The sequence below is a fragment of the Volvox carteri genome, assembly GCF_000143455.1.
Source record: "Volvox carteri f. nagariensis unplaced genomic scaffold VOLCAscaffold_19, whole genome shotgun sequence".
Taxonomy (NCBI): domain Eukaryota; kingdom Viridiplantae; phylum Chlorophyta; class Chlorophyceae; order Chlamydomonadales; family Volvocaceae; genus Volvox; species Volvox carteri.
Window position 1 is genome coordinate 313,743 of NW_003307562.1, and position 27,352 is coordinate 341,094.

At 56.2% G+C, this 27,352-nt stretch overlaps 2 protein-coding genes across 2 annotated transcripts; both read right to left on the bottom strand.

The window, feature by feature from the left end:
- Positions 1–789: 789 nt before the first annotated feature.
- On the bottom strand, positions 790–16,819 carry VOLCADRAFT_90955 (uncharacterized protein; the record flags this gene model as incomplete). The annotated part of the gene is made up of 30 exons (XM_002950568.1): positions 790–882; positions 1,061–1,576; positions 2,063–2,293; positions 2,546–2,611; positions 2,723–2,860; positions 3,117–3,243; positions 3,389–3,529; positions 3,683–3,828; positions 4,097–4,543; positions 4,870–5,175; positions 5,316–5,442; positions 5,679–5,767; positions 6,032–6,369; positions 6,609–7,011; positions 7,555–7,619; positions 8,100–8,249; positions 8,732–8,912; positions 9,369–9,474; positions 9,871–9,950; positions 10,170–10,217; positions 10,452–10,511; positions 10,843–10,899; positions 11,219–11,410; positions 11,732–11,815; positions 12,082–12,158; positions 13,047–13,332; positions 13,632–14,476; positions 14,549–14,724; positions 14,895–15,038; positions 16,740–16,819. The coding sequence occupies 30 exons, from the start codon at positions 16,817–16,819 to the stop codon at positions 790–792; spliced, it is 5,799 nt and encodes a 1,932-aa protein (XP_002950614.1).
- VOLCADRAFT_74670 (uncharacterized protein) lies at positions 16,378–26,096 on the bottom strand. The gene is made up of 22 exons (XM_002950569.1): positions 26,037–26,096; positions 25,747–25,852; positions 25,339–25,466; positions 24,716–24,907; positions 24,461–24,556; positions 24,004–24,141; positions 23,462–23,572; positions 22,959–23,087; positions 22,516–22,738; positions 21,765–22,006; positions 21,340–21,482; positions 20,927–21,023; positions 20,552–20,635; positions 20,308–20,370; positions 19,822–19,914; positions 19,496–19,567; positions 19,182–19,253; positions 18,362–18,499; positions 18,035–18,174; positions 17,739–17,820; positions 17,300–17,434; positions 16,378–17,148 (listed from the first exon to the last, which is right to left on the bottom strand). Exons 1-22 carry the CDS (start codon positions 26,046–26,048, stop codon positions 17,041–17,043), a joined length of 2,604 nt encoding a protein of 867 aa, XP_002950615.1. The 5' UTR covers positions 26,049–26,096; the 3' UTR covers positions 16,378–17,040.
- Between the last annotated feature and the right edge of the window lie 1,256 nt (positions 26,097–27,352).

Consider the following 27,352-nt stretch of genomic DNA (forward strand, 5'->3'; position numbering starts at 1 on the left):
TGCTGAACGCGATACCATACTGCCGAGCATCGCAGCCTTACTGGGTTGCCCGAGATGGCTGTTTCTTTCGCAGGATTAGACTCAGAAGCTGAAGCTTGCAAGTCCGTCCCATTTGGATTTCTCCTGAAACGTGGTGCCAGTTGCATTCGCAAATGATGCTGCATATAGTCCAACCTGAAAGACATGGGAACCTTACCCCTTAAACTTGTTCGCCCAATACCGAATTGTCACCCATTCCTTCTTGAACCACTTAAAATACCCATACTGGTGCAAGAGTCCAACCAGGAAAGGAAGGAGCAGATGCAAGGGAACGCATACAGGTCCCAAGCAGATGATCATCTCAGCTCAAAGCCTGACCTAGGCAAAAGACTGATTGAGAGGATGCCGCGATAAAAACCCGAACAGTGTTTTGCTAGTGTCCCTGTGACAGCTAAAGAGCTAAACCTGCCTTGCAAACCATAGCTACACGTAAAAAGTAAACTAAGTAACAAACACAACAGGCAAAGCCCCCCAAATCGACCGATGTAAACATCCTGTACGGCAAACATGTCTTCCTGCAACCAATTCGCAAGACACCCTAACCTTCTTTCCTGAAGGTTCGCACTTCCGTTCGAAGCGTATCACGAAATCCAGGATATTGTCACTGCCGTTATACGCCAAGGCCTCTTGTACTGCACTATTGTGTTGAAGTATACCCCAAAAACTTCAAGCCGTTGCCAAGTCCTTCAAGACAGCTCTATTGCCTGGCCCCGCTACTTGCCCAGCGCCGCCCTCAGTTTCTGCGAAAGTTTAAAAGAGGGACAGAGAAATCGCTGTTATGAGCATGCATCTCAGCGTCGCCAGCCTGGCGACACAAACCTCTCGGACAGCAGGGGCTTTGCGCTGCCCCAGAAAGGGTGGCAAAAACAGTGCAAGCGTGCAGAGAAGCATGCAAGTAACGCAGCCTCGCAAAACCATCTCCTCACAGTAAAAACAATTCAAGGTCTCAACCAAACAAACGCGTAAATAGACGACGACAACGTCACCGACCGACTACTCACGTCACCCGCACACTGCGCACCTGTAACGCCTCCACAGCCTGGCGCTTCGATGCCGCCGCCAAACCTTCCCCCGACATCGCTGACTCCACCGCTGAAGATGTCCCCTCGCCGTCACGCCGGCAGTACGGCGAAGGAAACGCCGACGCCACAGACGCCGCGCCGCCGTTACTCAGCCATGCCCCTACGGACGCCCAACCAGCGGCAAGTGACCCAGCCTGGGGAGTCGCCATTGCATCCGCCAAAAGCATCGCGTAACGATGCTGATATGCAGGCGACGGCGACACAGTGCCGCCGGGAGTTATGGACGCCGCGACGGTGCCACCATTCCCCACCGGCGTGCTCATCAACGATAGCGGAGCCGGTAACCCGTACGCCGGCGGCAACGCCAGCGTTGACTGTGGCGCCGCCGGCGCCGCCGGCGCCGCTGGCAATAGCAGCAGCTGCCGTCCCGGCGTCGGCGCCAGCGACGCAAGCAACATGGCCTGCCGCGGCGGCGTCAAGGTGGCGGACCAGGTGGCCACGTGCGCCAGCAGCTGCTGCAGTACGGCAGAGCCGCACGGGAGCTGATGAGCTGACGGTGGCGGCGGCGGCAGCTGCAGACTTCGCAGCGCCGCAATGGCTGTGTTGACTCGCTGGTGAGCCCAGCAGGCTGGAGCTGCATCGGCATCCGACGTGGAAATCTACACATGGGCAAATTCATGAGGGTTTTCGCCAAAGGCCAAAGGGCAGCGAACGTAAGAAAGGAAGGCCGGGCAGGGGTGGGGAGTTGGCGACCCTCACACGGCACTGCCACCTGAACACCGGGGCCACAAATTACTGGTGTCACTAAGATTGTATAGACCCTGCGCAGGGTCAAATCTGAACTTGAATAGGCCTAGCGTACGGTAGCCAGGACGGGTCCGGAGACGGATCGTTGGCAAAGCCAAAGCCAACGGAATGGACAGATGATAGAAGAATGAACAGATAAAACACGGACGGACGGACAGACGGACAGACGTGGTAAAAGGAAGGAGATACCTCACCTCCGGTGCTGGCAGACCCCACCGGGCGGATGCGGAAGTGGCGGTTGCTTGTACAGCAGCTTCGTACGCCGCGACCAGCTGATTAAAGGCCGCTATGGTGTCGGCGGCGGTGACCGCGCTGACGGGGGAACCATCGCCGCCGACGCCGCCGCCGACGCGGCCTCCGTCAAGCTCCGCCACCACATCGGCCACCGCGCCACGAGCCAGGTCCTCCAGGTCCACCGAAACTACCTGTTGTTCACCGTACACCGTACAACGTACACGGGCGCATACATCAAAGTAATGAAGTAATTTGTTCTTTGGACGCAATGTCACATACGCTGATGTGGTCGCCCATTTTCCTCTCTCGTTTGCTGCACCTCGTCCTTATTTTTATAAATATATTCGCTGTACAGAAGCGCATCCTCGTCAAGCAGCGCATGCCTCTCTTGAGACCAAAAGCTTCAGACCTGTAACGCCCCTTGTCGTGTGTCCTGCTCTTACCTGCTCGTAAACCGGCGCTGACTCAGCCATGTACGACAGCGCCTGCCTCAGCACCACGTCCGGCGCCTCCGCCAGCGAAGCCACAATGACGTTGCCGCAAGTTACGGAAGCAGCAACAGCGGCAGCAGCAGCAGCAGCAGCGCCGGCGGCCGCTGCCGGCGGCGGCGGCGACAGCACCCTCGCCGCCACGGCCGGCGGCCACGTCGCCGCCGCTGTGGCTGCCAGGTGGCTGCCGATGGCGTCCGTGGCGGCGGCTGACGCTAGCGTGAGGATCACAACCGGCAGCTGCAACAACCCCGGCGGCGGCGTCGGCAGCTGCGGATGCGGTACGGCAGAGTCGGAGACCGGCAAGCAGGCGAGGACCCTCCGCAACCGCTCCCAACTAGGTACCCAGACGGCAATATACGGCAATATACGGCAATACACGTGAGGTTAAAAAGGGGGAGAACAGGACAGGGCATTGTGATGTAAATACGAGGGATATGAGTGGGACAAAAGAAAGGTTCAGAGCTCATACATGCACACACACACACACACACACACACACAAACGCACACACACACACACACACATAAACGGGGTGAGAGATGTCACAAGAAGCGGTGACATAGTGGGCGAGGCAGAGGAGCAGCCGCCAAGAAACGGCAGTGCAGGGGAGAACATGAAGATGAGCTAATGAATGTACGGAGGGTAACGGGCTCCGTACAGGCACAAACGCAGATGTAAGCAGCGGGGGAGCAGCCAGGCAAGGTGGAAGTGTGCGAGTCGAGGGAAGGGAGAGAGGATGAAGGGAAGGGATGAATGGAAGGCGGAATGGAGAGGGGCAGGAGAGGGGCAACGCACCTGTCATCCAAATCCTGACCAGCTTCCGCCGCAGCGTCCTCGTGCGGCGCCCCCGCCGCCAACGCCGCCTCAAACTCGCGACCGTCCACGAGCATCAACACGCCGCTGGTCGCCGCCACCGCCGTCGCCGCCTCCGTCGATCTGGCCATGGCGGCGGCGGCGGCGGCGGCGGGGCCGGCGGCGGCTCTCCAACCATCCAACAACGTGTTGCTGCCAAACCCATTGCCCCCATTGCCCCCGCTACCCCCGGCGGCGAATTTACCCAGACGCATGGCATTAACATCCTGCACGCACAGCGTCAGGGTATAGGCCTTGCCGCCGAGAGTGGCGCGGGCTGCCTCCATCGTGAGCTGCTCGCCGGCTGGGGGCTGGCGGAGGGGCCGCGGTCCGGCGGTCCGACCGCAGGATAGCCGGGATCGTAGCCAGGAGGCCGCCTCCAGCTGCGGGGACAGCGGGGGAGGTGAAGCCGCAGCGTGTTGGGCGAGTGGAGGACGGGTGAAGGGCGAGTGGAGGCCTGGCCATCAAACCTCCACCCTCGGCTACCCCCCCACACACACACCACCACCTTGCGAGGGTTGGGTTGGGTTGGGTTGGGGGCCCGCTTGTGCTTGCGCAATTACAACCCACTTCGGTTTCACCTTAACCTATAACGAACTAACCAACTAACTGCCAACCTCCCAACCAACGACGAACGATTTACAACCGCACCTGGTAGGCGCTCACGCAGCTCGCCTCCGTCTCCAGCGCGCCACTCAAAAGCAGAAGCTTCCAGAATACATGATGAGGACGTGCTGGCCCCTCACATGAGGCTGCCCCTCTCCGTAAGGGGCCCTTTCCCCCCATGGGCCCTTCTCGCCCGCCTGCTGTACCACGGCTGCTGCCGTAAAAGCCGTTACCGTTAAGACCGTTGACGCTGTTGATCTCCGCGGTGGCTGTGCCGCCATTCGTCATCAAGCGCCTGGCCAGTGTACGACACAGTCCCGGTACGACCACTTCCGCCAGGTTGAGGTGTGACGTGAGGATGGGAGACTTGGCGGCGGCGGCGGCGGCGGCGGCGGCGGTTGACGACGCCAGATCCGGAGGCATCAGCAGCTGCTGGAGCCCCACGGGGCCTCTGCTCGGAGCTGCCGAGTCCAGGCGCCGCTTGCGGCCCCTCTTTGGCAAAAAAAGCACAGTGTGGCAGAAATAGCGGGTAAGAAACGAAGAAAGTTAGATTCGGTTAGACTTGTAAAAATAGTGTAAGTTACAATTTTCGCACACAAAGTGCGGAAGGGGATAAGGAGGGGTCCATAAAAGCGACCCAGGTGACCCCCCTGGGGGAGCTCCGTTGTCTTCAGCAACACAGCACAACAACACAACACAACACAACACAACACAACACAACACAACACAACACAACACAACACAACACAACACAACACAACACAACACAACACAACACAACACAACAGTAATTCTACCCGGGAAAGCGTCAAGCTCACCACCCGTACCAAATGAGACGTCGTCGTCGCCGTCGCTGCCGGGCCTTTCACAACCGCCCGATCGACGCCTCGCACGCGCACATCATCACTCATGCCGCCGCCGCCCCCGCCGCCGCCGCCGCCGCCGAACCCCAGCAACCCCAGCGCGCTCCGCCGGCGCCCTGCTGCCATGAAGGTCACGGACGCCCGCGCCAGCTGCTGACGGAGGAGCTCCTCCCGCCGCTTGCGTGCCCGTGCCGCTTCCTGCCATCGCGCCAGATAGCGCCTCATACTGAGATTGCTCCACCTCTCCTCTATGGCATTTCCCTGCGTGCGTACGATGCGGCGGACGGCATTGCACATGTATTAAATATTATGTATAAGGTATACAAAGGATATATATATATATAATAAGAATATATACATCTCGCCCATCCCGAACCGAGCCTCACACCATGACGCATCACCTGCTGGCCGAGCTTCAGCGCCGCCACCTGCTCAGCAAACGCCGCCTCTCTTCGCTGCGCCTCCAGGAGAGCCGCCTGCGCTGCGGAGGCCGCTGCCGCCAACTGCTGGCACTGAACCGCCAGAGCCCTGACGAGGATAGAAGCAGTAGCAGTAGCGGCGGAAGCAGCAGTAGTATCAGGAGCACAGCAGTAGCAGTAGCGAAAGGTCACTCAAAAAGGGGCAGCACCGCCATCGCCACCGCCACCGCCACCGATGGAAATCGCCGTCAGGGTCGCTACACACCGCCGTCCATATTTCCTTGTTTTTATTTACCGTCCTTAAGACTCGTCAATCGCCAGTTGCTCACTCACTCAGTCACTCACCGGTGTCGCTCGTGCTCCTGTCGTATGGCCTGGTCCGCCTGGTGCTTCAACCGCTCCATGGCCAGCTCCGCCTCCGCCGCGCGCTGAGCCTGAGCCAGGAGTCCGACATCCACTAGGAGGGCCTGGTGCTGTTGCTGCTGCTGAGGCTGATGTGAATACGGCTGTTGCAGACGGCAGTAGCAGCGGCAGTGGTAACAGCAGCAGCGGCAGCGGCAGCAACAATAGCAACAACGGAGGAAAGGGATGAGGGGGAACGGTTGAGTGTATAACAGATACATAGTATAATAGTATATAGTATAACAACACCGTGTGAAAAAGAGAGGGGAAAGAGCGGCGCGTTGTATTGATCTTACCTCCAGCAGCAGCTGTTGCTGCTGATATTGGAAGAACTGCTGCTGCTGCGCTGGCGGCGGGTGGTGCAGCGGCGGTACGGCGGTGATGCCGGACCCGACATTCAGCGACGCCGCTGCGGCGGCGTCGGCGGCAGCAAGTGGCACCGCCGGCGCTGGTCGCATGCCAGCGGTAGCGGCGGTAGCCCCAATCGCGCCCACGGCCGCTACGGCCGCTGGTGCACGTGCTGGGGAACCGAATACCTGTTGTGCCGTCGCCGACGGTGGCGGCGCCGCCGCCGGTGTGGCAACTGCCCCCAGACGGGCCGCCTCCCGGGCCCCGGAGCCGCTTGTCGGTGAAGCTGTGGTTTAGGAGGAGAGCAGAGAACGTTTATGAAAAGTCTTAAAGAGGAGTTTAAAGGGTTTTAGGAAGGGTTTTGTTGCGGGAATCAAGGCCACAGTGGCTAGGATTTAAAACTTCACAATTGCTCCCCCCCAGCCTTCACATGGCGGAGAGGATTTTCACCACGTCTGGATAATATTTTTAGTGGAAGCGACAGCTGTAAACCTGGGCTGCTGCCGCTGCCGCCCGGAAGCTTACTTGCAGCGCTACCAAGCAGACCAGACGCCGCTGCGGACATCGAAGACGGGCGGCTTCCGCTGCCGACGCGGGCCGATGCGTCCGGCGACCCGAGCTCCCACGGCGCCGGCGAAGCCGGCGTCGGCGGCTGCACCACCGCCGCCATCGGCGGCGGCTGCCGCGGCGGCGTTGCCGCCGGCGCTGCCGTCGCGGCAGCGGCGGCGGGGCCACCGAGGCTGCCGACAGCTAGCACCGCGGGCGGACCCACGGGTCGGTGCAGGGCCGCTACGGGCGCTCCGGAGCTCTGCGGTCCCGTCAGCAGCTGACGGCAGTACCTGAGAAGCTCGGGTGAGAGCTGGGCGGGGTTGACGGTATCTTGATGCCGACCGACGGGGGAGCGTTTCGCGGTGATCCAGTGTTGTGCCTGGGTGGGTTTCAGAAAGGCCGGGTAGCGCGGGGGGCCAATGGGAGAAAGAGCGGTTACCTTAACCACCTTTTTTCCCTTTTCAGGACATACCGCCTGCCTGCGTGCATGTGCTGCTGCACATGGTTCTCGAAGAGCCCGCTTGCAATCAGCCGAAATCTAGCTTTCCCCAGCCTCTGCGGGGCGCACCCACATACGGCCCTTCGCCCACCATCCCCGCCGAGGGCAACACCAGGGCCACATTTCGAGGGCCACGACCACCACCACCACCACCACCACGACGCTAGCAGCAGCAGCCTCAGCCGGCTGACAACTTCCTGCATGCGAACCTCTAATCATGTGCGCCCCCCCTAAGACTATCTGAAGTGGAAATCGGCCCCGCTTGCTCCATTTCCCAGCCTCCCTCTTCCCCTCCATTCCCCCTTCTCTCTCTCTTTCTCTTTCTCTCCCTCTCTCTTTCTCTCCCCCTCCTCCTCATCGCAAGGTGAAGACTCTACTTCCTCTCCCTTCCTCTATCCCCCTCCCCCCTTTCTGTCGCCTCACCCGGACTTTGACCTTGGGCTCTCGGGCGGTGATCTGGGAGGTTAGAAACGACACATCCCGCTGACCTGCGGCCGGAGAGAGGCGGCAAGGCGCCAGGCGGCAAGGCAAGGTGAGAGCAAGACGACCCGGAGGAGAACAAGAAAGTTCTCACTTCCCGCATCATTCCCGCCGCCGTCGAATTTCGCCCCAACGGGCAACCCATAGCACAGATTTTAAACCTCCCTACCTTCGCTCTACTCCCGCTGCGGGTGCCCCCCGTCCTCCCTGTCCCTGTCCCTGTCCCTGTCCCTGTCCCTGTCCCTGTCCCTGTCCCTGTCCCTGTCCCTGTCCCTGTCCCTGTCCCTGTCCCTGTCCCTGTCCCTGTCCCTGTCCCTGTCCCTGTCCCTGTCCCTGTCCCTGTCCCTGTCCCTGTCCCTGTCCCTGTCCCTGTCCCTGTCCCTGTCCCTGTCCCTACCCCCGCCCCTCCTACCCCTACCCCTAACCCCCGCCCCTCCTACCCCTATCCCCGCCCCTCCTATCCCTATCCCTGCCCCTCCTACCCTCACCATGCGCCCCCCCGGGCTGCACCAGCGCCTGGCGGGTCTCCGCGTAGCCGGTGGCGTTGGCCTCGCTCAGCTTGAGCACCCGCGCCAGGTCCACGAGCGGCATGGCGGCGGCGGGGTCGGGCCGACCGCCCGGCTGACCAGGGTGGGGGGCTGCAGCGGGGCGGGCCGGGATGAGCATGTTGTTAGGAAAAGTGAGTGACATGGGGCGAGATGGGATGTGGGGGGGAGTCACATGGTAAGATGCGAAAGCAATTGCACACAAACCAAACAAACATGCCCTGCCGAGATCAAGGCCCCATGTGCGATCTGCCGCGATAGCTTGCGGGGTGTGGGATGTGGAATGTGGGGTCGGATGGAGGTGGTGTAAAAGGCACAATTTTTTAAAATTTCGAATGTGCGGAAAGTGCGGAGGGACTTTATCCCTTGGAGGTGCTGGAGCTGATGGTGGTGTGTGAGAGGTTCGATGTGATGGCGCTAAAGGATGGGTTGCGAGTGCGGGCAGTGATGTTCAGTGTGTGGCAAGGGAAACAGTAGGGGTGCGAAGGAGCCTGTTGTTGTGAAGGAAAAAAGGAAAGGCACGCAACGAAAGCAAAGCGACCGTGTGGAACCCTTCGAACTGAAACCTAACTCACCCCCCATAGCGGCGGCCAACATGTGCATGGCCAGAGAGCGCATCGGCATCACATGGGATGCACAGATGCATGCAAACGTGTACGGCGCTCTGGCCAGCAGGTCGAAGAAGGCCACCACATTGCCCATCTGCAGCGCCGCCATCATGGCAAACAGAACGGTGGTCCACGGGGAGGACAGCTCCTGGGGGTTGTGAGTTGGTTGGAGTTGGTTAAATATGGTTAATTGGGGGTTGGTTAGTTGAGGTCAGTTGGTTAATGGGATCAGTTGGTTGTGGTTTTGAGACCTTGGGAGAGGAATGGGGTTGGCTGGTGTTGGTTGGGGTTGGCTTCAATAGGGGAGAATTTTTGAATGAGAGACGCAATCAAATGTTACCAACGAGGAGTCCGCTTGGCGCGTGAGGGGAACCACATCTGCAGAAATTTTAAGCAAATTAGAAACAGAAACAGAATTCTAACAGCACCAACGGTTTCCAACCAGAACAGTCGTGGTTAGCAGGAGTCGCAGCTCCGCGTAATGGCGGTGGCGACCCACGCGGCCCACCACTGTGTGCTGCACCACTACTCTGCCGCTCGCAGCAGCATGTGCACTGTGTCTACACTGTACACCCTACCGTACACACAGTCTCCGTAGCCGCACCTCCTCACTGTACTGCCGAAGGTACATCTGCGCCTCCGCAGGCTGTCTAAAGCGGCGGCCGTTCTTTTCAATGGTACCGCCCATCATCAAAATGAGCAAATAGCACCTGAAGAGAGGCCGGAAACGGGCGGTGGGGGCGGGGGAAGACGAACCACGAGCGAGTGAAGGGGATGAGCGGAAAAATAGGCGCCCGGGAATCATATGCAGGGATCTTAGTGGCCAGCAAGGAAAGGTGAGAGAAAAAGGGAAGCGTGAGATATACACCCATGCACACACCCATGCATATTACTTATATCCAACTCTGCCCCTCGCAGCTCCGGCCCCCCGACCGCATTTCCTCCTTTCTCCCCCTTCCCCCTCCATCCCCCTTCTCTCTTACGCCACGAAAAAGCTATGTCCTACGCTACGAAGAAGAACCCCTCAACAATACACACATATGTATAATAACAGAATTACATCCACACATCCACACACAACCCCCCGGTTCCCTTTCCGCTCTTACTTCATTTCTGCCGCGTTCGGTGTGGGCACCCCCAGCCGACTTGCCGAGGTGTAGAACCTGGTGACCAGATCGGTGAGGACCTGGGGGAAAGCCGGGTGATGACGGGGATTGGAGGGCGCCCGGGTGGGACGTCGGGACGGGTTGCGGGTTTGCAGGGACTTTTCATTCATTTCAAATATTCCGAATTTCTCGAACCCGGGTTCAAATCCCAGACTTCTGATTTTTTTCCCGCAATTTCAGCATCTCATCAGTCATTAGCCTCTTGTTCTCTGAAACCTCCAAACGCATTTTATGGGTACCTTTTTGAGCTGCTCTTGGTTCAGCTGAGCTGCGAAGTCCCGGTTGCCCTGTTCCAGGGGGTTTGGAAGGGAAGAGCTATCAGTACATCCGTACAAAGTACAACAGTATGCCATGTAAAGCAAGGCGTATGCATCATCGACGAGGAACATTTTGGGGGTTAGCGGGCAGCTAGAGGAAAACCTGCTTGATGAAAACCTCAATCCTAAAGCCCTAAGCTTTCAAAACCAACCCACACGACCACACCAGACGTCCACAGCCCAAACCGGCGTCCCCCCTCTCACCCAGAGTTCGTGGGAAGAGATGATGAGAAACCGGGCAATCTCTTCATTCCAAGCCAAGACCTGCGCAGAAAAATAAACAAATCAGCATAAAAAAAGGATTTACGGAAAAAGGAAAAAGAGGAGAAAAGAGATATTGTTAATGAACTGTCCAGAGTTCATATCCGTGTGTGTGTGTTACACCTCATTACCCACTCTAACCACCACACACGCACACGCACACGCACAGGCACACGGACAGACCTTGAGTTAGTGTTAGGCAGGTTGTCAGGCAACCATTCTGATCCCCCTTTTACTCCACCGTCACACACACACGGGCACGGGCACAGCTCCTAAATCGCGACTCAGTCCTCCAAAATACACACACGCACACACGCATACACAGCCCCCTCACATGCGGCAGCAGCTCCGCCCGAGCGTGGAAGTGCTGCGCGATTATCTCCTTTCGGACCTGAGGAGCCAACCGGCCGGCGGCGACGGCGGCCGGGGGGTGGGCGTGCGTGTTGGAGGATCGCGTGAGAAAGTGGAGCGGGAGGAAGGCGGACGCGAGAGGGGGAGAGAGAAGTATGCGTCCTCACGGAGGGAAAGTGGGCAAAGGAAAACGGAAGATGAACGGCAAAAAAAATTGAGAGGACAAACGACCGGTCAGACCGCAGTTCGAAACCCCAGATCACCAGTTTTTTTTCTTTTTTCCTGTGCCGTCCTCATCTTTCTCACCCACACTCACCCAGCTGCCCTCCCCAAAACCCCTCTCATCTGCCACCTCTCACCTCCCGATATCGATCCCACAGGAAGGCCTGGACGTTCAGCAGCGTCTGCTCCGGAGTGCAATGAATGCTCGCCGCCAGCGCCGTCTCGTCCGGGTTTGAGATGAGGGAGCGCAGACGGGCCATGGTCAGACTCAGAGCCCGGAAGGTGCGCAGATTCTCGGGCCGACGGTCCTCCTCGCTGTAGTTCTTACGCTGTGTGCGTGCGTATGTATGTATGTATGTGTGCGTGTGTGCCGACGGGGGAAACATGATGGTGATACGCAGCAGGGGACAGAGGGGTCGGGGGAGGGGTAGGTTTCGGACGGAAGCGCCTCACAACTGGGGAGATGGGAGATGGGACGGGAAGGATCTACTCGGGGAATGCGGGAGGGAAGGAAAAGGGATTGCGGAGCAGCCAAGCCAAAGCCAAAGCAACAGAAAGCGGCAGCAGCAGCAGCACCACCACCACCACCACCACAAGGCTGTATCGCGAGGTCCACGAACCACCCTCCAGGGCCCCCCTCACCCCCTCACCGCTTTCTTAATAATGAGGTTCTCGCTGGTCAGTTTGCTGTTGAGGGGGTCCAACCGCTCAAAGATGTTGAGCTCCCCGGTAGCCTGAGGGGGGGGTCGGGGGGGTCGGGGGTCGGTTCAGGAAAGGGGGAGTTGGGAGTTGGGAGGTATTCCTAATGGGATCAGGGCAGGGCAAGGCAGGGGCACTAGCAATGACTTAACCCTCCCCCCCCCACACACACACTATCTTGTCTTTCCGCAACACCTACCTCAGTCATAACCCCCCTCCCACCTCTACTCGTTGCTTCGCCCTTTCTTCTTTGAACTCGGCAACTAGACACTTGTCCCCACCCTGCACTTCCCCCTCTCACCTCCCGGCGTTTCCTCTCCGCCACCGGGCACATCAGCTCGCAAGTGCCGACTAGCGCAGGTCCCCCGGACGAACCGCCTGACAGAGCGAGAGGTCACAACAGATTGCAGATGGTTGTGGCAGTAGCAGCAATAGCAATAGCAATAGCAGTAGAAGCAGTTGCAAAACAGTAATCGCGAGTAGCAGCAACGGCACACGGGCACAAAGGTCGCAGCAGTAACGAATGGGCGGGCGGCAGAAGGAAGGAAAAGAGACGACAGCAGCAGCAGCAGCAGTGGAGGACATGTTGCTCAGCAATGTGCTAGCAGCCGTAGCCGCAGCCGTAGCGGCAGCATCCCAAGTGCAATAGCAGCAGCAGCAGCATCCCCCACCACCATCACCACCATTGTTACCACCACCATTGTCACCACTAAAACAACAACACTATCACCACCTGTTCACCCTACAATAGCACGGTTCCGAACAAAGGTTTCACTGGCCTGGCGTGATGCAATTTTGGGGGCATGGCCCGGCACAATTCGATTTTGGGGGGCATGGCCTGGCATGACGCAATTTGGGGGCCAAGAGGAGGCTGTCTCCTCCTTTCCTTCTTCCCCAGTCCAGTACTGTGGACCAGCAGCACACCACAGTGCCGCACCACGCAGCGGGACCATGCAGCTGCATGTCCTTACGCCTCCCCTCGCTATCCCCGTCCTTGCCATCATAAGATAATATCAGTAAAAAATCTCTCTGTTCGGAGACATGTACTTGGGGGCTTGGGGGACACTCTGGCACACCCTGCCACACCATAAGGCCCCGCTCCAGGCGCCAAAAGTGCCATTTCCAGGAGTTGGTCACGATTAAAGCACATTTCCAGGATTTGTTCACGTTCAAAAGCCTTCTAGGAAGAGGTTGATTTTGTCAATACTATTTCCAGGATGGTTACCCGCTTCCCTCCAAAAAGAAAACTCACGCTACGGAACGCACCCTCATCATCGTCGCCCATGACGTCTCCGCCGCCACCGCCGCCAAGATACGACAGCAGCGGTGACGGCGGCGGTGACGGTGACGGCGAGCCCCGAGCACCCGCAGCTTCCTCCTCTCCTGCCCTCCATCGAGCTGGTGAACGACTGACACCTCGCCCTGCGAGAGTCCTGTCACCACCACCACCACCACCTCCTGCTGCTCCTTCTCCTCGTCCTGCCACTACGCCAAAGGCGGTGGTGCCAGGCTTAGAACCCCCGGCGGCGGCTGCTGGTTCATCCGTAAAAGCCTGTCGTCGCCATCAATATATGGAAGGACAGATATGGCAGCGGCAATGGAATTTCAACAGAGAGGGGACAATAAATGCAGCAAAGCCAAGGAAAGGACGCTGTCCATGACCAGCGCACCAGCTGCCGGAAAACAACGCAAAGAGACGCGGAGGATGCGAGGAGATGGGGGCCTGCGGTCCTGTTGGGGCCGGATCCGTCCTCCCCTCCCCACACACAAACTTTGCCTGCCGCTGCAGCTGCCCTTATAGCAACTCCGCGCAACCCCGATGTGTCCTGTTTAGGAGACCACGCGACGGACCTGTCCGAATCGCTGCTGACGCTTCCTCAAGAGAGCCGCGTCTTCGTCGTCCGTAGCCGCGTCGCCGCCGCCGCCGCCAGCATCTGCCCTGGTGGCGGCGGCGGCGGCAGCAGCAGCGATGACATCCGCGTCACGCTTCTCGCCAAACGTCGGTACAGGAACCGGCACACGTGCCGTACGGCCTGCCGCCGCCGCGAACCCTGGCTGAGGTTGGGCGCTACGCCCCGCAGCGTGCCAGCCGCTGGGCTTTTGCAGCTGCAACGCGGGCGCCGCAGCCGTCGCCTCTCCGGCGTCGCCGTCAACGCCATCGTACACTTCCTCATCGTCACCGCCGTCAAAGTCACCGCCGTCCTCCTCCATAGGCGCCCCGTCGTCATCACCTCCGTCATCTCCATACACCTGGTCCATGCCTTCATCGCCACCACCGCCTCCGCCGCCAGGAGGTCCCCCTGGACCCGAAACCCAGCCTGCCTTCCGACCCCCCTGCTGCTGCTGTTGCTGGCGAACCCATTGATTCCGACCACCTCCACGGCTGCCGCCACGACCGCCCCGCCAATGCCCCCCGCCGCCGCCGCCGCCCGCCGCGTCTGCGCCCCCACCTCTGCCGAATCCAGAACCACCGTGGCCCTGTCGCCCACCAGCGGAGCCGCCACCGCGGCCGCGGCCGCCAGCCGCTCCCGGAACCCCGCCGCCGCCGCTGCCGCTGCCGCCACCATCCAAGGCAGCGCTTTCCCTCAGCGCGCTGAGGCCCAAGCGTGCAAAAACCCGTCGTCCTGGACCGCCTACAGCGCCTCGCTGCTGTTGTTGCTGCTGCTGAGGCCCTCCACCGGCCGCAGAGTCAGCACCTGGGGTAGGGGGAAAAGCGGGGGGAAGGAGGGAGTGGCGCAAAGAACTGACACGAACGCCTAGACGCTCACGGCCGTACGGGCGAAGTGTGCACGCGCTCGCACTTGCCTCCTGCAGCTGCTGCGCCACGTGCTTGGCGTTGACCTCCTCCGCCTCCGAAACCGCCGCCACCACCACCTCCCCATCCGCCTCCGAAACCGCCACTACCTCTTCCTCCACCTCCAGCAGCTGGTGCTGGCGCAGGTCCCTGGTGCAGTTCAAAGAAATGGTTGTACGAGATAGCTTAAGGGAAGTAGATTACCTAAAGGCAGAAACGAAGTCAACAGCTAAGGTTGCGGTGCATTAGGAGGCTGGTCTGGATAGGGGTTGTGGAAAGCTGTGGTGGGGTCCACGGTCCGGGGACATGGTAGGCCGCACCTGGCCAGCTGCCGGGATAACCGCTCCGAAGAGAACCTTGCCAACAAAGCCGCCTTCAGCAGCACCCCCGCCGAACCCGCGGCCGGCAGCGGCCCCGAAACCACCACCACGGCCGCCAAAAGCCCCTGACGGTCCTTGTCCCTGCTGGTTGGACGAGCCAAAGTCTCGTCCAGTGTCAACACCAAACATGATCGGACCTCAACTTTCACCGGCAAGCCTCCAAGTCGGACGCTTGCAAGGCTTGAGACTGAAAGGTATCAATGAAGAACCTTTCGCCACATCGCGGCGCCTGCTCGCGACGTGCCGCAGGTTAGCGCGCACGACGAGTAACTCCGCAAGCTTTCACACCTCCGTCTTAACGCAGCTGCAGAAAAAGTTAATATGAACGATGTGAAAATCTGTCAGAAAGGTAAAGTTCAAATGTAACGGGTTCAAACAGCCGCTGTTCAGCCCCATGTGCCTCAATTATTCCGCAGTATATTTACAAATCTTTAATAAATCAAACCATAATAAACCAAATTGCCTTGTTTGCCTTCGTGTGGCGACACTCGAACCGACGTTTACCTGAACCAACGAAAATCAGTACATATCTCGGGCTTGGCTGTTGGCTCGCGAATCGCAGCCTTGTGACATTTCCTTGCAGGAATCCTACTAGTGATGTATTGGACTTAGCATGCTCTGTTTGAAACCTTCCTTTGGTGGTACGGGAAACAACTCTAGCTGCGGTACGGCAGGCTAGGATTTCGCCGCGATCTTCGGCACGGTGTTCAGCTGGTTACCCCATACGCAGATTCCTTGTTAATATCTAGGCTGCTGCTGTTTCATGGCAGCGAACAAACGGCCTACTATTTTCGCCGCTTGTGTACACGCAGCACAGCGTAGCTACATATGACCACCGAATCTTCCCTCACCACATGCACTGTACACTTGTACGGTGATATACTTCAATATATCAACGGTGATGGCTACGCTTGCGTTGACGAGCTAATCCGACAACAGCAGCATCTTACAGGCAGGATCAATGGAACATCACGTCATTACCCCGTTCCCTTGTTTCCTTTATTCAAAGACCCACATAGAAAGTTAATGGAGCACACGACCCAACGGAACTAAGACTATTTATGAAGTTAACGAGAACGCAATAATCCGCTATAGTAACGTTACATTGCTGTATGGAATTGTTGTAAATGGTAAGTATGCTGTTGTTTGAGCACGTATTGCATACAACCTTAGCACATCGTTGTGTTACAAGATAAGCAGGTAAACGCAAGGACCAATAAAGGCAAGAGCCCAGAGATTCCGTGCAATCTGCATGGTACCGAACCCAGTTCGCTCAGAGGGCTGACCGACACAAACTTAGTTCTACAACAGGACTAACATCGAGGTAGGGTAATTGATCCTAGGGACTGCGGTGCTGATCCCTGGCTCCGGAACCCAGGTGGTCTGGTCGGCAGGCTAACAATTTGGATAAGGCACGCGCGATGGGGCACAGAATTTTACAGGGTCTACGAGAGAGCCCATCTGCGAGTCAAAGTAAAGCTGCTTGGTCAGCAACATTAAGGCGCCTTATGCGGCACTCAGTCAGAGTCTCATAATCTATAATGGTGGATAGCTGCGTCCTACTAACCTGCCACATTACATGGATCGTTTTCAGGTCAGTCCCGCTCCACTAGCCAAGTAAAACAATGAAGGTCAACTCGTCACGCATATGCCTGATGCTCCTTAGCTTTCTCAACCTCCAATAGAATCCGTACGGATCCGTACATGCCAACATTGACTTTGACTGTTGCATCGCCAGTCGTATGCACAAATAAGGTCACATCAGGCGGAAAACAATACACGCACATGCATACACCGAAAACAGTTGATGTGGCCACCATCACACGCAGCAGCAGCAGCACCAGTGCGACGAAATCAGCTCTCATACTCGTTAGTCACACCCAGCAATGCAGTCTACATTTTATGAAATACAACAGCTTCCAGGAAATAAGCGGCAAGCCAAAATTAGTCATGCGATCTAGGCGTTGCGACCTGTATATTATCCGGGTCAGCAAGAGGACTCGCACGCGCGCAAAAAGATAAACGTTAAAGCGCTCCGCGCCTGCTCCGAATTCCGAATTATACTCTTCCTGAGCTTCTGCTCCGTTCACTTTTTCTTTGCTGCGGCCTTTGCGCTGCGCACGGCCGCCTGGGCAGCGGCCAGCCGCGCAATTGGCACTCGGAAGGGAGAGCAAGAAACGTAGTCTAGGCCCACCTGCACGTAAACATCACAAGCAAGGAACAGTTTAAAGAGGGATTATTCCCAAGCAAGAACTTTTTAATTTTCAAAGTTGAATACGTTTCGCGCCGCAAAAGTTTTTTATTTCCCTGTTTGCGGTCTGTGGTGCCCCCTCTCTTTCCCTCACCTCATGCAGGAAGGCCACCGTCTTGGGCTCGCCACCCTGCTCGCCGCAGATGCCAATCTTTAGGTTGGGTCGGCTGGCCCGGCCTCGCTCCACCGCAAACTTTATCAGCTCGCCAACGCCATCCTGGTCTAGGACCTGCCACAATCCCAACAACACATACGACCATTCGTATGTTCATACGCAGCACATGTACAGATTGTAACATAACATGTGCAGATGTGTGTACTGGAACCGTTTGCCATTATTCCACATGCTGGCTGTGATAAAGTGGCCCAGAAGCCTCCCACTCTGTAACATAACATCATCATAACATGCTGGCTGATGATGGCTTACGTGTGCCTGCTAATCTCCAATCGTTGCACAATCGTCACAGCAACTCACAGAATACCGTAAAGTTTGTAAGACATGCATTTGTACGGGTGCGTACGAACAAACGTACCTGGAAGGGGTCATGCGCCAGGATGCCCTTATCCAGATAGTTTTGGAGGAACTTGCCAATGTCATCTCGCGAGTAACCAAAACTGCAAAGAAGAAAAATCAAACAAGATATCGCAATCAACAGTTCCCGGTAACCATATATTAGGGTTAAGACAGAGTAAAGCCACGAGGACACGGTCACATGGTGCAGTGCGGTACGATTATGCATCAGTTGTATGACAAAAACTCTTTGCGACATAAGAGTACCGCATCGAGCAATTTAGCAACAAGCAGCGCTAATCACAGACGCGCACCCACGTCATCTGGGTCAGATCGTTGGTGCCAAACGAGAAGAACTCGGCGGTCTTCGCAATGGCCCCTGCCTGAAGCGCCGCGCGTGGGACCTCAATCATGGTCCCCACACGGTACGGCACACCGACTCCCGCCTCCTTCATGACCTGCGCACACGACAGCACACACACACACAGACACACAGGGTGAATAACAACAGCGAGGACATTGGACGCGGTACGACAACATCATGGAATGAAAGGAGAACCACCATCACTACCTGTACGCAGCAGCAGCAGCAGGGAAAGAGAGCCTCACAGACGGCAACTGGCGCACACAGGGCCCCCCGCGCACCTCCTCGCCGACCCGGCGAATAAGCTGCTCCTGGTTCTTCAACTCCGCAGCAGTCCCGACCAGCGGCACCATGATGTCAAGTTGCACGGCCCCGCCGTCGCGCAGCACTCGCACAGCCGCCTCAAACATAGCGCGAACCTGGTGGTGGTGGACATGCAGCTGTTAACATGACATGCGCGAGAACACGTGAGTGCAAGAAACGTGCAAGAGCTTCGCCCGTCTAAATGCACAATGGGATGAAAGAATGCCGCAGATCAGAGGGTGCATAAGAAAGAAAAGGTCCTTCCCCACACACCGAGAAAAAGACAAGGAAAGGTCTGGTTGCTGAGAAGACGGAATGAAAGTCCATGAGACGGGCTTCCACAGCCATCATAACCCAGTAAAGCCACGCAATACCAACCCTTTTTCAGTGGCAGTATAACATCCAACAGGCAGGCGGCTGGCAGAGGTTAAGGCCTGACTTCTGCTCCCGGAGTATCCGGGTTCAAATCCGCCTGCCGACCTCTCGGGTGTTTGAGAGGTGGAGAAATGGGAGGTGGTCCCTCATCTTGTGGACGATGTAGGACTTGATACAATCAACTTACGAGCTAACCAGGAACTAGTTTGACGCACCGTTAATCCGCTAGATTTGGTTGGATGCTGGTGGTGAGTTGCTGAACCCAACGAATACACTCTGAAGTTGGATGGGGTGAATGGATTAGGGTGCCCCTCTAGCAGGGTAGAGCAGGGAATTGCCTCGGGAAGGAGGCCACTGGTGATGCTATACCACCACCCTGTAACAACATCAACATCCATCCCGGTCCACTCCACCCCGCCCCACCTGCATCTCAGTAATCTCTGGGTAGGTGATGCCCAGGCGGCAGCCACGGAAACCCAACATGGGGTTCACTTCCTGCACGTCCAAGGACGCGGGAGCACGTAAAACACGGAGAGAAGACAAGCCCAGAAGACACAGGCCAGGTACTTATGCGGCTCTGCACGTGACTAGGGAGCGCGATATGATTGCCGTTCAACAAGGACTGGACTGCTCTTGTTTGCTTGCGCTTTGACAGTATCTGGCGCGCGAGGAAAGAAAACACGCGTCGGGACCCCAACAGACCAACTGTCTAACCAACTAACCGACCAACGACGTACTTGCAGCTTCTCAATGGTGGCCAGCACCTCGTCAATGGTGATACCTGCATCGCGCGCGAGTGCCTCGCAAACCTGCGACAGGCCAAGCCACATGTACATACATACATACACGCGGAAAGAAGAGAACAAGCGGACTCAGATGTTGCCAGAACGCGAATGCAACCCCACAATGGGGCGCGAGGATCAGGCAAGGCGTCTTCCCACAACAGACCGGAAACTGACACAATGATAGGTTTTACCCGTAACCGGAAACGGGCTCCATTCGCAGAGGAGCCCGTTCACCGTAAAGAGCCGAGGACACGCGGGGGGGATGTGCGCCACCGTACCTCCGTCATCTCGCCATCCGGCAAGAACTCATGAAGCGGGGGATCCAGCAGCCGAATCGTAACCGGGAAGCCGCTCATAGCGCGAAGAATGCCCTGCGGCGTTGATTATGCCTCACGATTATTACTTGTGGAGAGATGTGCAAGATGAAGAGGTGTGCATGTGCCAATATAAGCCTTGGCCGGATCAGGATTCACGACATGCCACGGCATCTCGTATAGATGGCATCTCATAAAACAAAGCACCCGCACTCCACCATCATCACCTGTTCCTCTGTATGGTCCTCCTCTATCCCATCATTTTCCTTCTCCCTTTTCTCCTCCTCCTCCTCTTCCTCCAGTGGTACTCTTTCACTCAACCACATCACTCACCCACACTACACCACATCGCACCTCCAACCACACATGGGATCCCTCATGTCCGGTTCCATCTTGGGGTTTCCTCCTCCACCAACCCACACAACTCCACCAGCTCCCAACCAGCCTCACCTCAAAATCTTCCCGCTGGAAAGGCAGCAAATCCCGCAGTGCCTTCAGTCGTGCCTCCTGACTCTGTACATTGAAATGCCACAGTGTGGTTTTTCGATTACTTTAGGTCGAAAGAAAGGTAGCGGAAAAGTCCAAGTACAAGGCTACCTCGCCCATCCTGTGGAGCTCTGTTGATGAATTCTCCACACTAGCGTCTAGGCTCTCAAGTCTCCCCGATAGGATAAGGTTTTCAAGTCTCCCCTACCTGAGCCACAATCATGCGCCGCACGGTGGCAATGCGCTCCTCGCTGGCGAAGAACATGTGCTCAGTACGGCACAGACCAATGCCCTGCGGATCACATCATCCAAATTTTGGCAATCAACGCGGACGACAGGGTCCAAGCAAACATCAGCATTTCCAGAACCAAAATGAATCAGTGCATGGGGATGACTTGAATATGGAAAGATCCCGATTGATAAATACAATCATTCAAACCGTTGCTGTGGGTCATTTCGTGTCCTAAGGTTTTATATAGGCCCCACCTTCCCCGAAACTTTGATTCTAGTAGGATCAGGCCACCCGAGCCATATTCGGCATGCCAACAATAAAAGTATGTACGACGTACGGCATGTTCTGTACCTCAGCGCCGAACTTGCGGGCTTCTGCGGCATCCTCCGGTGTGTCCGCGTTGGTAAGGACGCCCAGGCGCCGGCGCTCGTCCACCCACTTCATGAACCTTCGTAAGGCAGGATTTAGCAATACAGCAAGATCGTCATTTCTCGTAACATACAACGCCAACATCGCCACAGCAAGCAACACAGCACACTGGGCCTAGAGGGCCAAAAGGTAATGAAGTAACGGATCCTAAGTGATGCTCTTATGCCCTCCAGAAAAACACAATGGCACCGAGGTTGAACTGCCGTCCTCAGCCCTGAGCATTATGAACCCCTCCCTCCGGCCCGCCCGCCTGTATTAGGTATTAAATTGTATACACAGTCCAATATACAAAGCCAGGCAGACAGACAGACAGACAGACAGTCCTGCAGTCGCACTTGCTCAGGTCGCCGGCCAGCTCGGGAGGCGCCAGCGGCTGCTTGCCGCGAATGATCTCGCCTGACGTGCCGTTGAGCGAAATGAAGTCACCCTGCCGGATCTCGACACCGTTGATGCGAGCCACTTTATTATGCTCGTCTACCTGTCATCGTAACAAAACCAACGGTGGTTAGCCAGAGTCAATTTCGGTTGGCTGTTTTGACAATTATTGCAAACAGAAACCTGCAAACCAATCAAAGTAAACCTGGCATCGCATGATTAATCAGGACTTAATCAGGAAAGGATGCTCGCAGGCTGCGGCCGTATTCATTAGGTCTCTACGCATCCTCTCACCTCTCCTGCGGAAAAACGTCGCGAGTCTTGCGACGATGACTCCCCAACCAACCCGCCACCCGACCCCATCCCAGCGCACATCCACTCTCACCTGCAAGTCAGGGCATCCCGTAATGCAGGGCTTGCCCCAGCCACGCGCCACCACGGCCGCGTGACTAGTCATGCCGCCAAGCTGGCACAGCACTCCCTCGGCACTGTACATGCCCTTGACGTCCTCGGGGCTCGTCTCCCTGCGCACCAACACCACCGGCAGTCCGCTGCTCCTCCAGGCCTCCGCGTCCTCCGCGGAAAAGACCGCCTGACCCACGGCGGCCCCGGGGGAGGCTGGCAGGCCTGTGGTAACGATACCGGTGATGAAAATAGACCAGGTATTAAAAACGACGGAGGTGAAGGCTAGTTGTAGCTGTAGTTGTCCCTAATTACTGATAGTAGCATGTAAAAACTGTGAGGATTGAATGCCAGTTAACAACAGACCTCCAAATGACAACGGCCCCCGCATGGGTTGCCGTTTGGCGAGAATGCGGCAACTACCTCACCGCCGAACAGTCGGAAGTTGTATCGGTGTGGGGTTCGCCCCCTATCGTCTCGTCACCACGCATATTGCAATCCATCACCGCGCATCCCTATAGGCCTACATTCATTAGAACACTCAACATTCGATAGCAGCAGACAGACTATGCAACAGCAAAACATATTTTTCATTAAAGGTAAAACAAACCATCACATCTCTGCCCCCTGCAATTCCATTGTCAAACGCAGCACTCCTACATATCAAGACACCCGTACTGTTCGCCTTGTAAGATACACATATTTATGGTGGCGAAAAGCTACAGGGGCCCTACCTTTCCCGACGACGTCCTTCAGGTAAGCCTTCTCGTCCGCGAACTGCGGATGAAGCAGCTGGTCAAGGTGACCAGGCTCCACCATCATAATGGCAGTGTCCGGGCCTACAACACCCTCATCCACCAACTCCACCGCGATTCGAACCGCGGCCGTGCCGGTGCGCTTTCCTGAGCGGCACTGTAACATAAACAGCTTGCCCTCCTGCACAGTGAACTCGATATCCTGCAAGCAATTTCATTTCGCATGCGGTATGAGTCAGCGAGGATACCACGTTGAGTTCGGTACCGGGGGAGGCCACACACGGCAAACTCAAACAACGACATCCACCATGCCGCCGCGTTTTACTGCAAAACCTAGCCTCAGCCTAAAACCTAAAAAAATCCCAACGTCTACATATGCGGTACATCTACATAGAAGCCTCCAAAACCCTAATTCTTCGTACCTGCATGTCCTTGTAATGCTTCTCCAATAGTGCGCAGTTATCCAGTAACTGCTGGTAGGCGCCTGGCAGAGTGCGTGCCAGTGTCTCGATGGGCTCGGGGGTGCGAATGCCCGCCACAACATCCTCTCCCTTTCGGAGTCAAATATAGGGTTGGGGGAGGCTAGTTAGGCGTGGGAAAGGGCTTTCGGATCCTTGCCCGGTAAGGAAGTTGGGGAGACACAGGCACCGGAAAGGGGCTTGGATGTGCGGGGAAAACAGGTAGAAGAGAAGGCGATGACAAGAGAGTGTGTCAGTTCTGAACGCAGCAAGGATAACAGAGAAAGCGAGCCGAGACATACTACACGGGTCGCGTGGTGAAATAGCCTTGAGATTGTTGTATTGGGTTATTAGCTTGGATGAATCAGGCAGGTGGAGTAGGCGGTTAACATGAATATACGAATGCCATGTTCCCGCCGCACTGTGCGCTCTGCATCTTTACATTCATTTTGACGCGCATGTCGTACCTGCGCATTGATCAGGTACTCGCCGTATAGCTTGCGCTCGCCGGTGGAAGGGTTACGGGTGAAGCAGACGCCGGTGCCGCTAGTAAGGCCCATGTTGCCGAACGCCATTGCCTACAAAAAGGAGAAACCATTTTCTTGAAAGGATTACAAGACGAAAATGAAAAGTGGTAACAGAACATTATGTTTATTATGAAGCGAGGTTTATTATGCGAGGTTTATTTGTTTTTGAACGCTCCGTTTCGGTAGTTTCGATCGGAAACTGATTACGGAGAAACGGACCACCATGAAAGTTGCCGTTCCAAAACCTGAGACAAAAAGCTTAAATAAAACCTTGACTTGTACCATAATATGACACAAGCGAAGTACACGCCATGAGCTCTCGACAAACCCTACAAACCGAATATGTGCAATCATATCCGGGCACGTAAGGATGCATGCGTGCATGCATCACATGGCCGTTAGGAGTTTACCTCATCGAATCGCATACCCTACATATGCTTACGTCTTCGCGCGCGCCTTCGCGTACGATTTCGCGAACCCACCTGAACATTGACTGCCGTGCCGGCCAATCCTTTGATACCGTTGACCGAACGGTACACGTTGGCACGCTCGCTCTGCCAACTGTCGAACACGGCGTAAATGGCCAAACGCAGCTGCTCATACGGGTCCTCAGGGAAAACCTGTAAGTCTCATCCAAGTAAAAGGCAGCAAAAGAGCTGGATTAGGATAGGCAGCTTGATCAAGAAAAAAAGGCCTTGCCCCGGGTCAAACTCTCGCGACATACCATGTCGACAGCACAGCAGCAACAAAAGTTGAAACAAATGCCAGGAGAAGAGAAAGGAAAACTCTGGTCAAAACTGGCCGCAGCGTCAGCACGCTAAGAAAGGAAACCAAAACAGGCAGCAATAGGAGACCTCCAGACCCCAGACCAACAATATTTGACGCACACCGACCCGGCTTGGAAGGTTCATGCCTAAGCACCAACCCCCCCCCTCCCACCTTGCCCAGCTGCTTGTAGACCTCCTTGTAACGGCCCACGAGGACCTTCAGATCCGCCGCTGTAAGGGCCGTGTCCTCCGAAACCCGCCGCTCAGTCTGCGAGACAAAGATGCGTCCGATAGCATTAGGTTTGTAAAGACGCATGGTATGGTGTACAGGTCGAAAAGTCAAACATTTACAAGGTGTGCGGCAAGCAGGGTTAGTTGACCATCGAAAAGGCGGGCGATGCCCTTCATCACAGGTACCCTGTCGTACCTTGAGGCGTTCCAGCTGGTCCTCGAACAGGTGATGCGGGATGCCCATCACGACATCGCCGTACATGTCCAGAAAGCGGCGGTACGCGTCGTACGCGAAACGCTCATCACCAGCACGCGCCGCCAGACCCGCGGCACACGCGTCGTTCAAACCCAAGTTCAGGACGGTGTCCATCATGCCTGGCATTGACACCTGTGCATGTTGGTGTTCAGGTTTTCGTCAAACCAATACGCGGCTGTTACACCGTATAAGGTACGGCAATCAAGAAATGGTAAACAAAATACTTGACAGGCACCCACTTGGACAAAGTGGTTGGTTGGTTGTTAGTGTGATAGGAGGAACATACATATCTGAAGCTAAAGTTTTGAAACCCAGGAAAAGCCGCCATGATGCTGCTTCGGCCAGAAGTGGCTACCACCACCTCCACCACCACTACCATTACCACCACCACAATCACCACAACATCCCTTCCCAACTTACGTCGCCATCGCCCCATCCCCCCTACTCCAAGCTAGGCTCCATCCCCAGGGCGTTTTGGTTCTCACACAGACCGGGCCTTCCCAACTCCATCATTCATATCGGGGCGCCCAAGGGCGCCCAGCCGTGTGAGGCAGGGGTCTTACCGCGGCACCCGAGCGGACGGACAGCAGCAGCGGAGCCTTCGCATCCCCCAGTTTGCAGCCCATCTCGTCCTCCACAGTACGGAGGCCCGCAAGAACCTCCTCCCAGCAACCGTTCGGCAGCTTGCGGCCTTCGAAAATGAGTGGAAAGAGCAAAACGACGATATGAGGATGTGGATGTGGAGATGCGGATATGAGGATGTGTTTTAATATTATAAAAGAAAAGAACCACTATCTAGAGCAGCCAAGTCTCCTCTGCGCCAGATTCAAGATCGGTGTCGTCCGAAACGACGGTAGCCGACTGGATAGTCGCGTGACTATCCGCAAGCACTTGGGTTGGGTCTACAGCCGAACGGAAGTGAGCACATGCTAAATATGCGTAAGCGGTAAAGGCGCTGTCGTCCTTCCTACCATTAGAGTGGAACTCCGCGCAGGTGTCGGTAGTGATGGTCAGGCCGGGCGGCACGGACAGGCCGATGCGCGACATCTCCGCCAGGTTGGCACCCTTGCCACCCAGCTGTTGGCGGATCATGATGCAAGACAAGCAGGAGTCAACCAACGGGCGCGGGCATCTCCGGTGAAGGGAAACCGACCCGTGGAGCGATAGCAACGAGTTTTTCAATGCAGCGCGTTGTGGTGAATATGACCATGTTAATCACACCGACACAGGCAGCAGGCTCGTTCTGGCCCTTCGCGCTCACCAGCTGTTTCATGGACGCATCGCCCTGGCTGTTGTTCTTTCCAAATGTGTAAACCCTCTGTAAAGAACAAAACGAATGTTACACAATTGCTATGCCCGATGGCGGTGCGCGACGCAAAGAAACGCTGCAAGCTAATGGCCGACCTTGGTCTGGGCGACCGTCGCCGACTCGACTGTCGCTGCCGACGGGACGATGCGGGGGACAATGCGTTTCAGCGGCTCCTGCTTCCCCAGTGGACCGACTGGCAGTGTTCCCTGCTGCTTTTCAGCAGTTCGCGCCGCAGCCGTATGCCGGCAAGAGCGTCCCTGGCCCCGCAGAGGCGGCGCAACTACCTTTCCAGGACCTAGTAAAATTGAAACATGACTAGTTGGGCTACGAAGGGTCTGTTTCTGCATTTTTGTCTCAATAAGCTTGAAAAGACGGTCTCTCAAAATGAATTCAATTGACGTATCACGTATATATCTATTAGTTTATCAAGGTAAAGATGGTTTCATTTCCTAAACTTGTTATAATAACGGTGCCTCATTACTCCGTCGTACAGCCTGGGCTTGAACCGGTAAACCTTTGCTTTCTGGGACGACTACATCGCGTTTTTGTTACAGCGTTTTAGAAATTCACCACGTTCTGGTCTCTCTCCTATTTCATAGCCAAACGAAAGATCCTTTCCCAGTCCCTAGAGTTTTGGTCCGTTCAGCACGTGTCTTCCAGAGGTTTTAGTCAGGTTCATCACACACGAACTAAACTGCTTGCTAACAGTAAATTTTCTGTCTCCGCAGAGACGAGGGGCTGGGAGCTTGGGAAGAGGAAACGCGTGAAAGGTGGTTGCGCTAACGACCAACATGCAACGGAAATATGCTGTGAAGCAGCTACCGGTATACAAAGTAGTGCGATTAGCTCCCCCGTCATGTGTAAATCTTTCGAAATCCTATCTTCTGCACCTGCTATTTTCGTAACACATTAGGCCCAGGATAATACATATGCCGTGGAGTCACACCGGCAGGCACAGGACTGATGCCTCTTATAATGATGACGCAAATCGACGCGTTTTTTATGCCTAAATTCCCATTTTTTTATGCTTGCATATTTCATGCGACAGGCTGTGTTCATTTGCAGATTGTGAACCGCTTCGAGAGTGATGTTTCGCTTCGATTACATCGATCCGCTTTTCCGACCGATGAAAGCCGTAAACACAAACCTCAATTTCAAATATTAACAAGGTTCTCGGCCATCCTAGCGGCTGGAGCAGCGCCACGCGCTGGGACTTGCTCCACCACCGCCGAGGAGGGATCCAAATAATAATCCAAAACATCCATGAA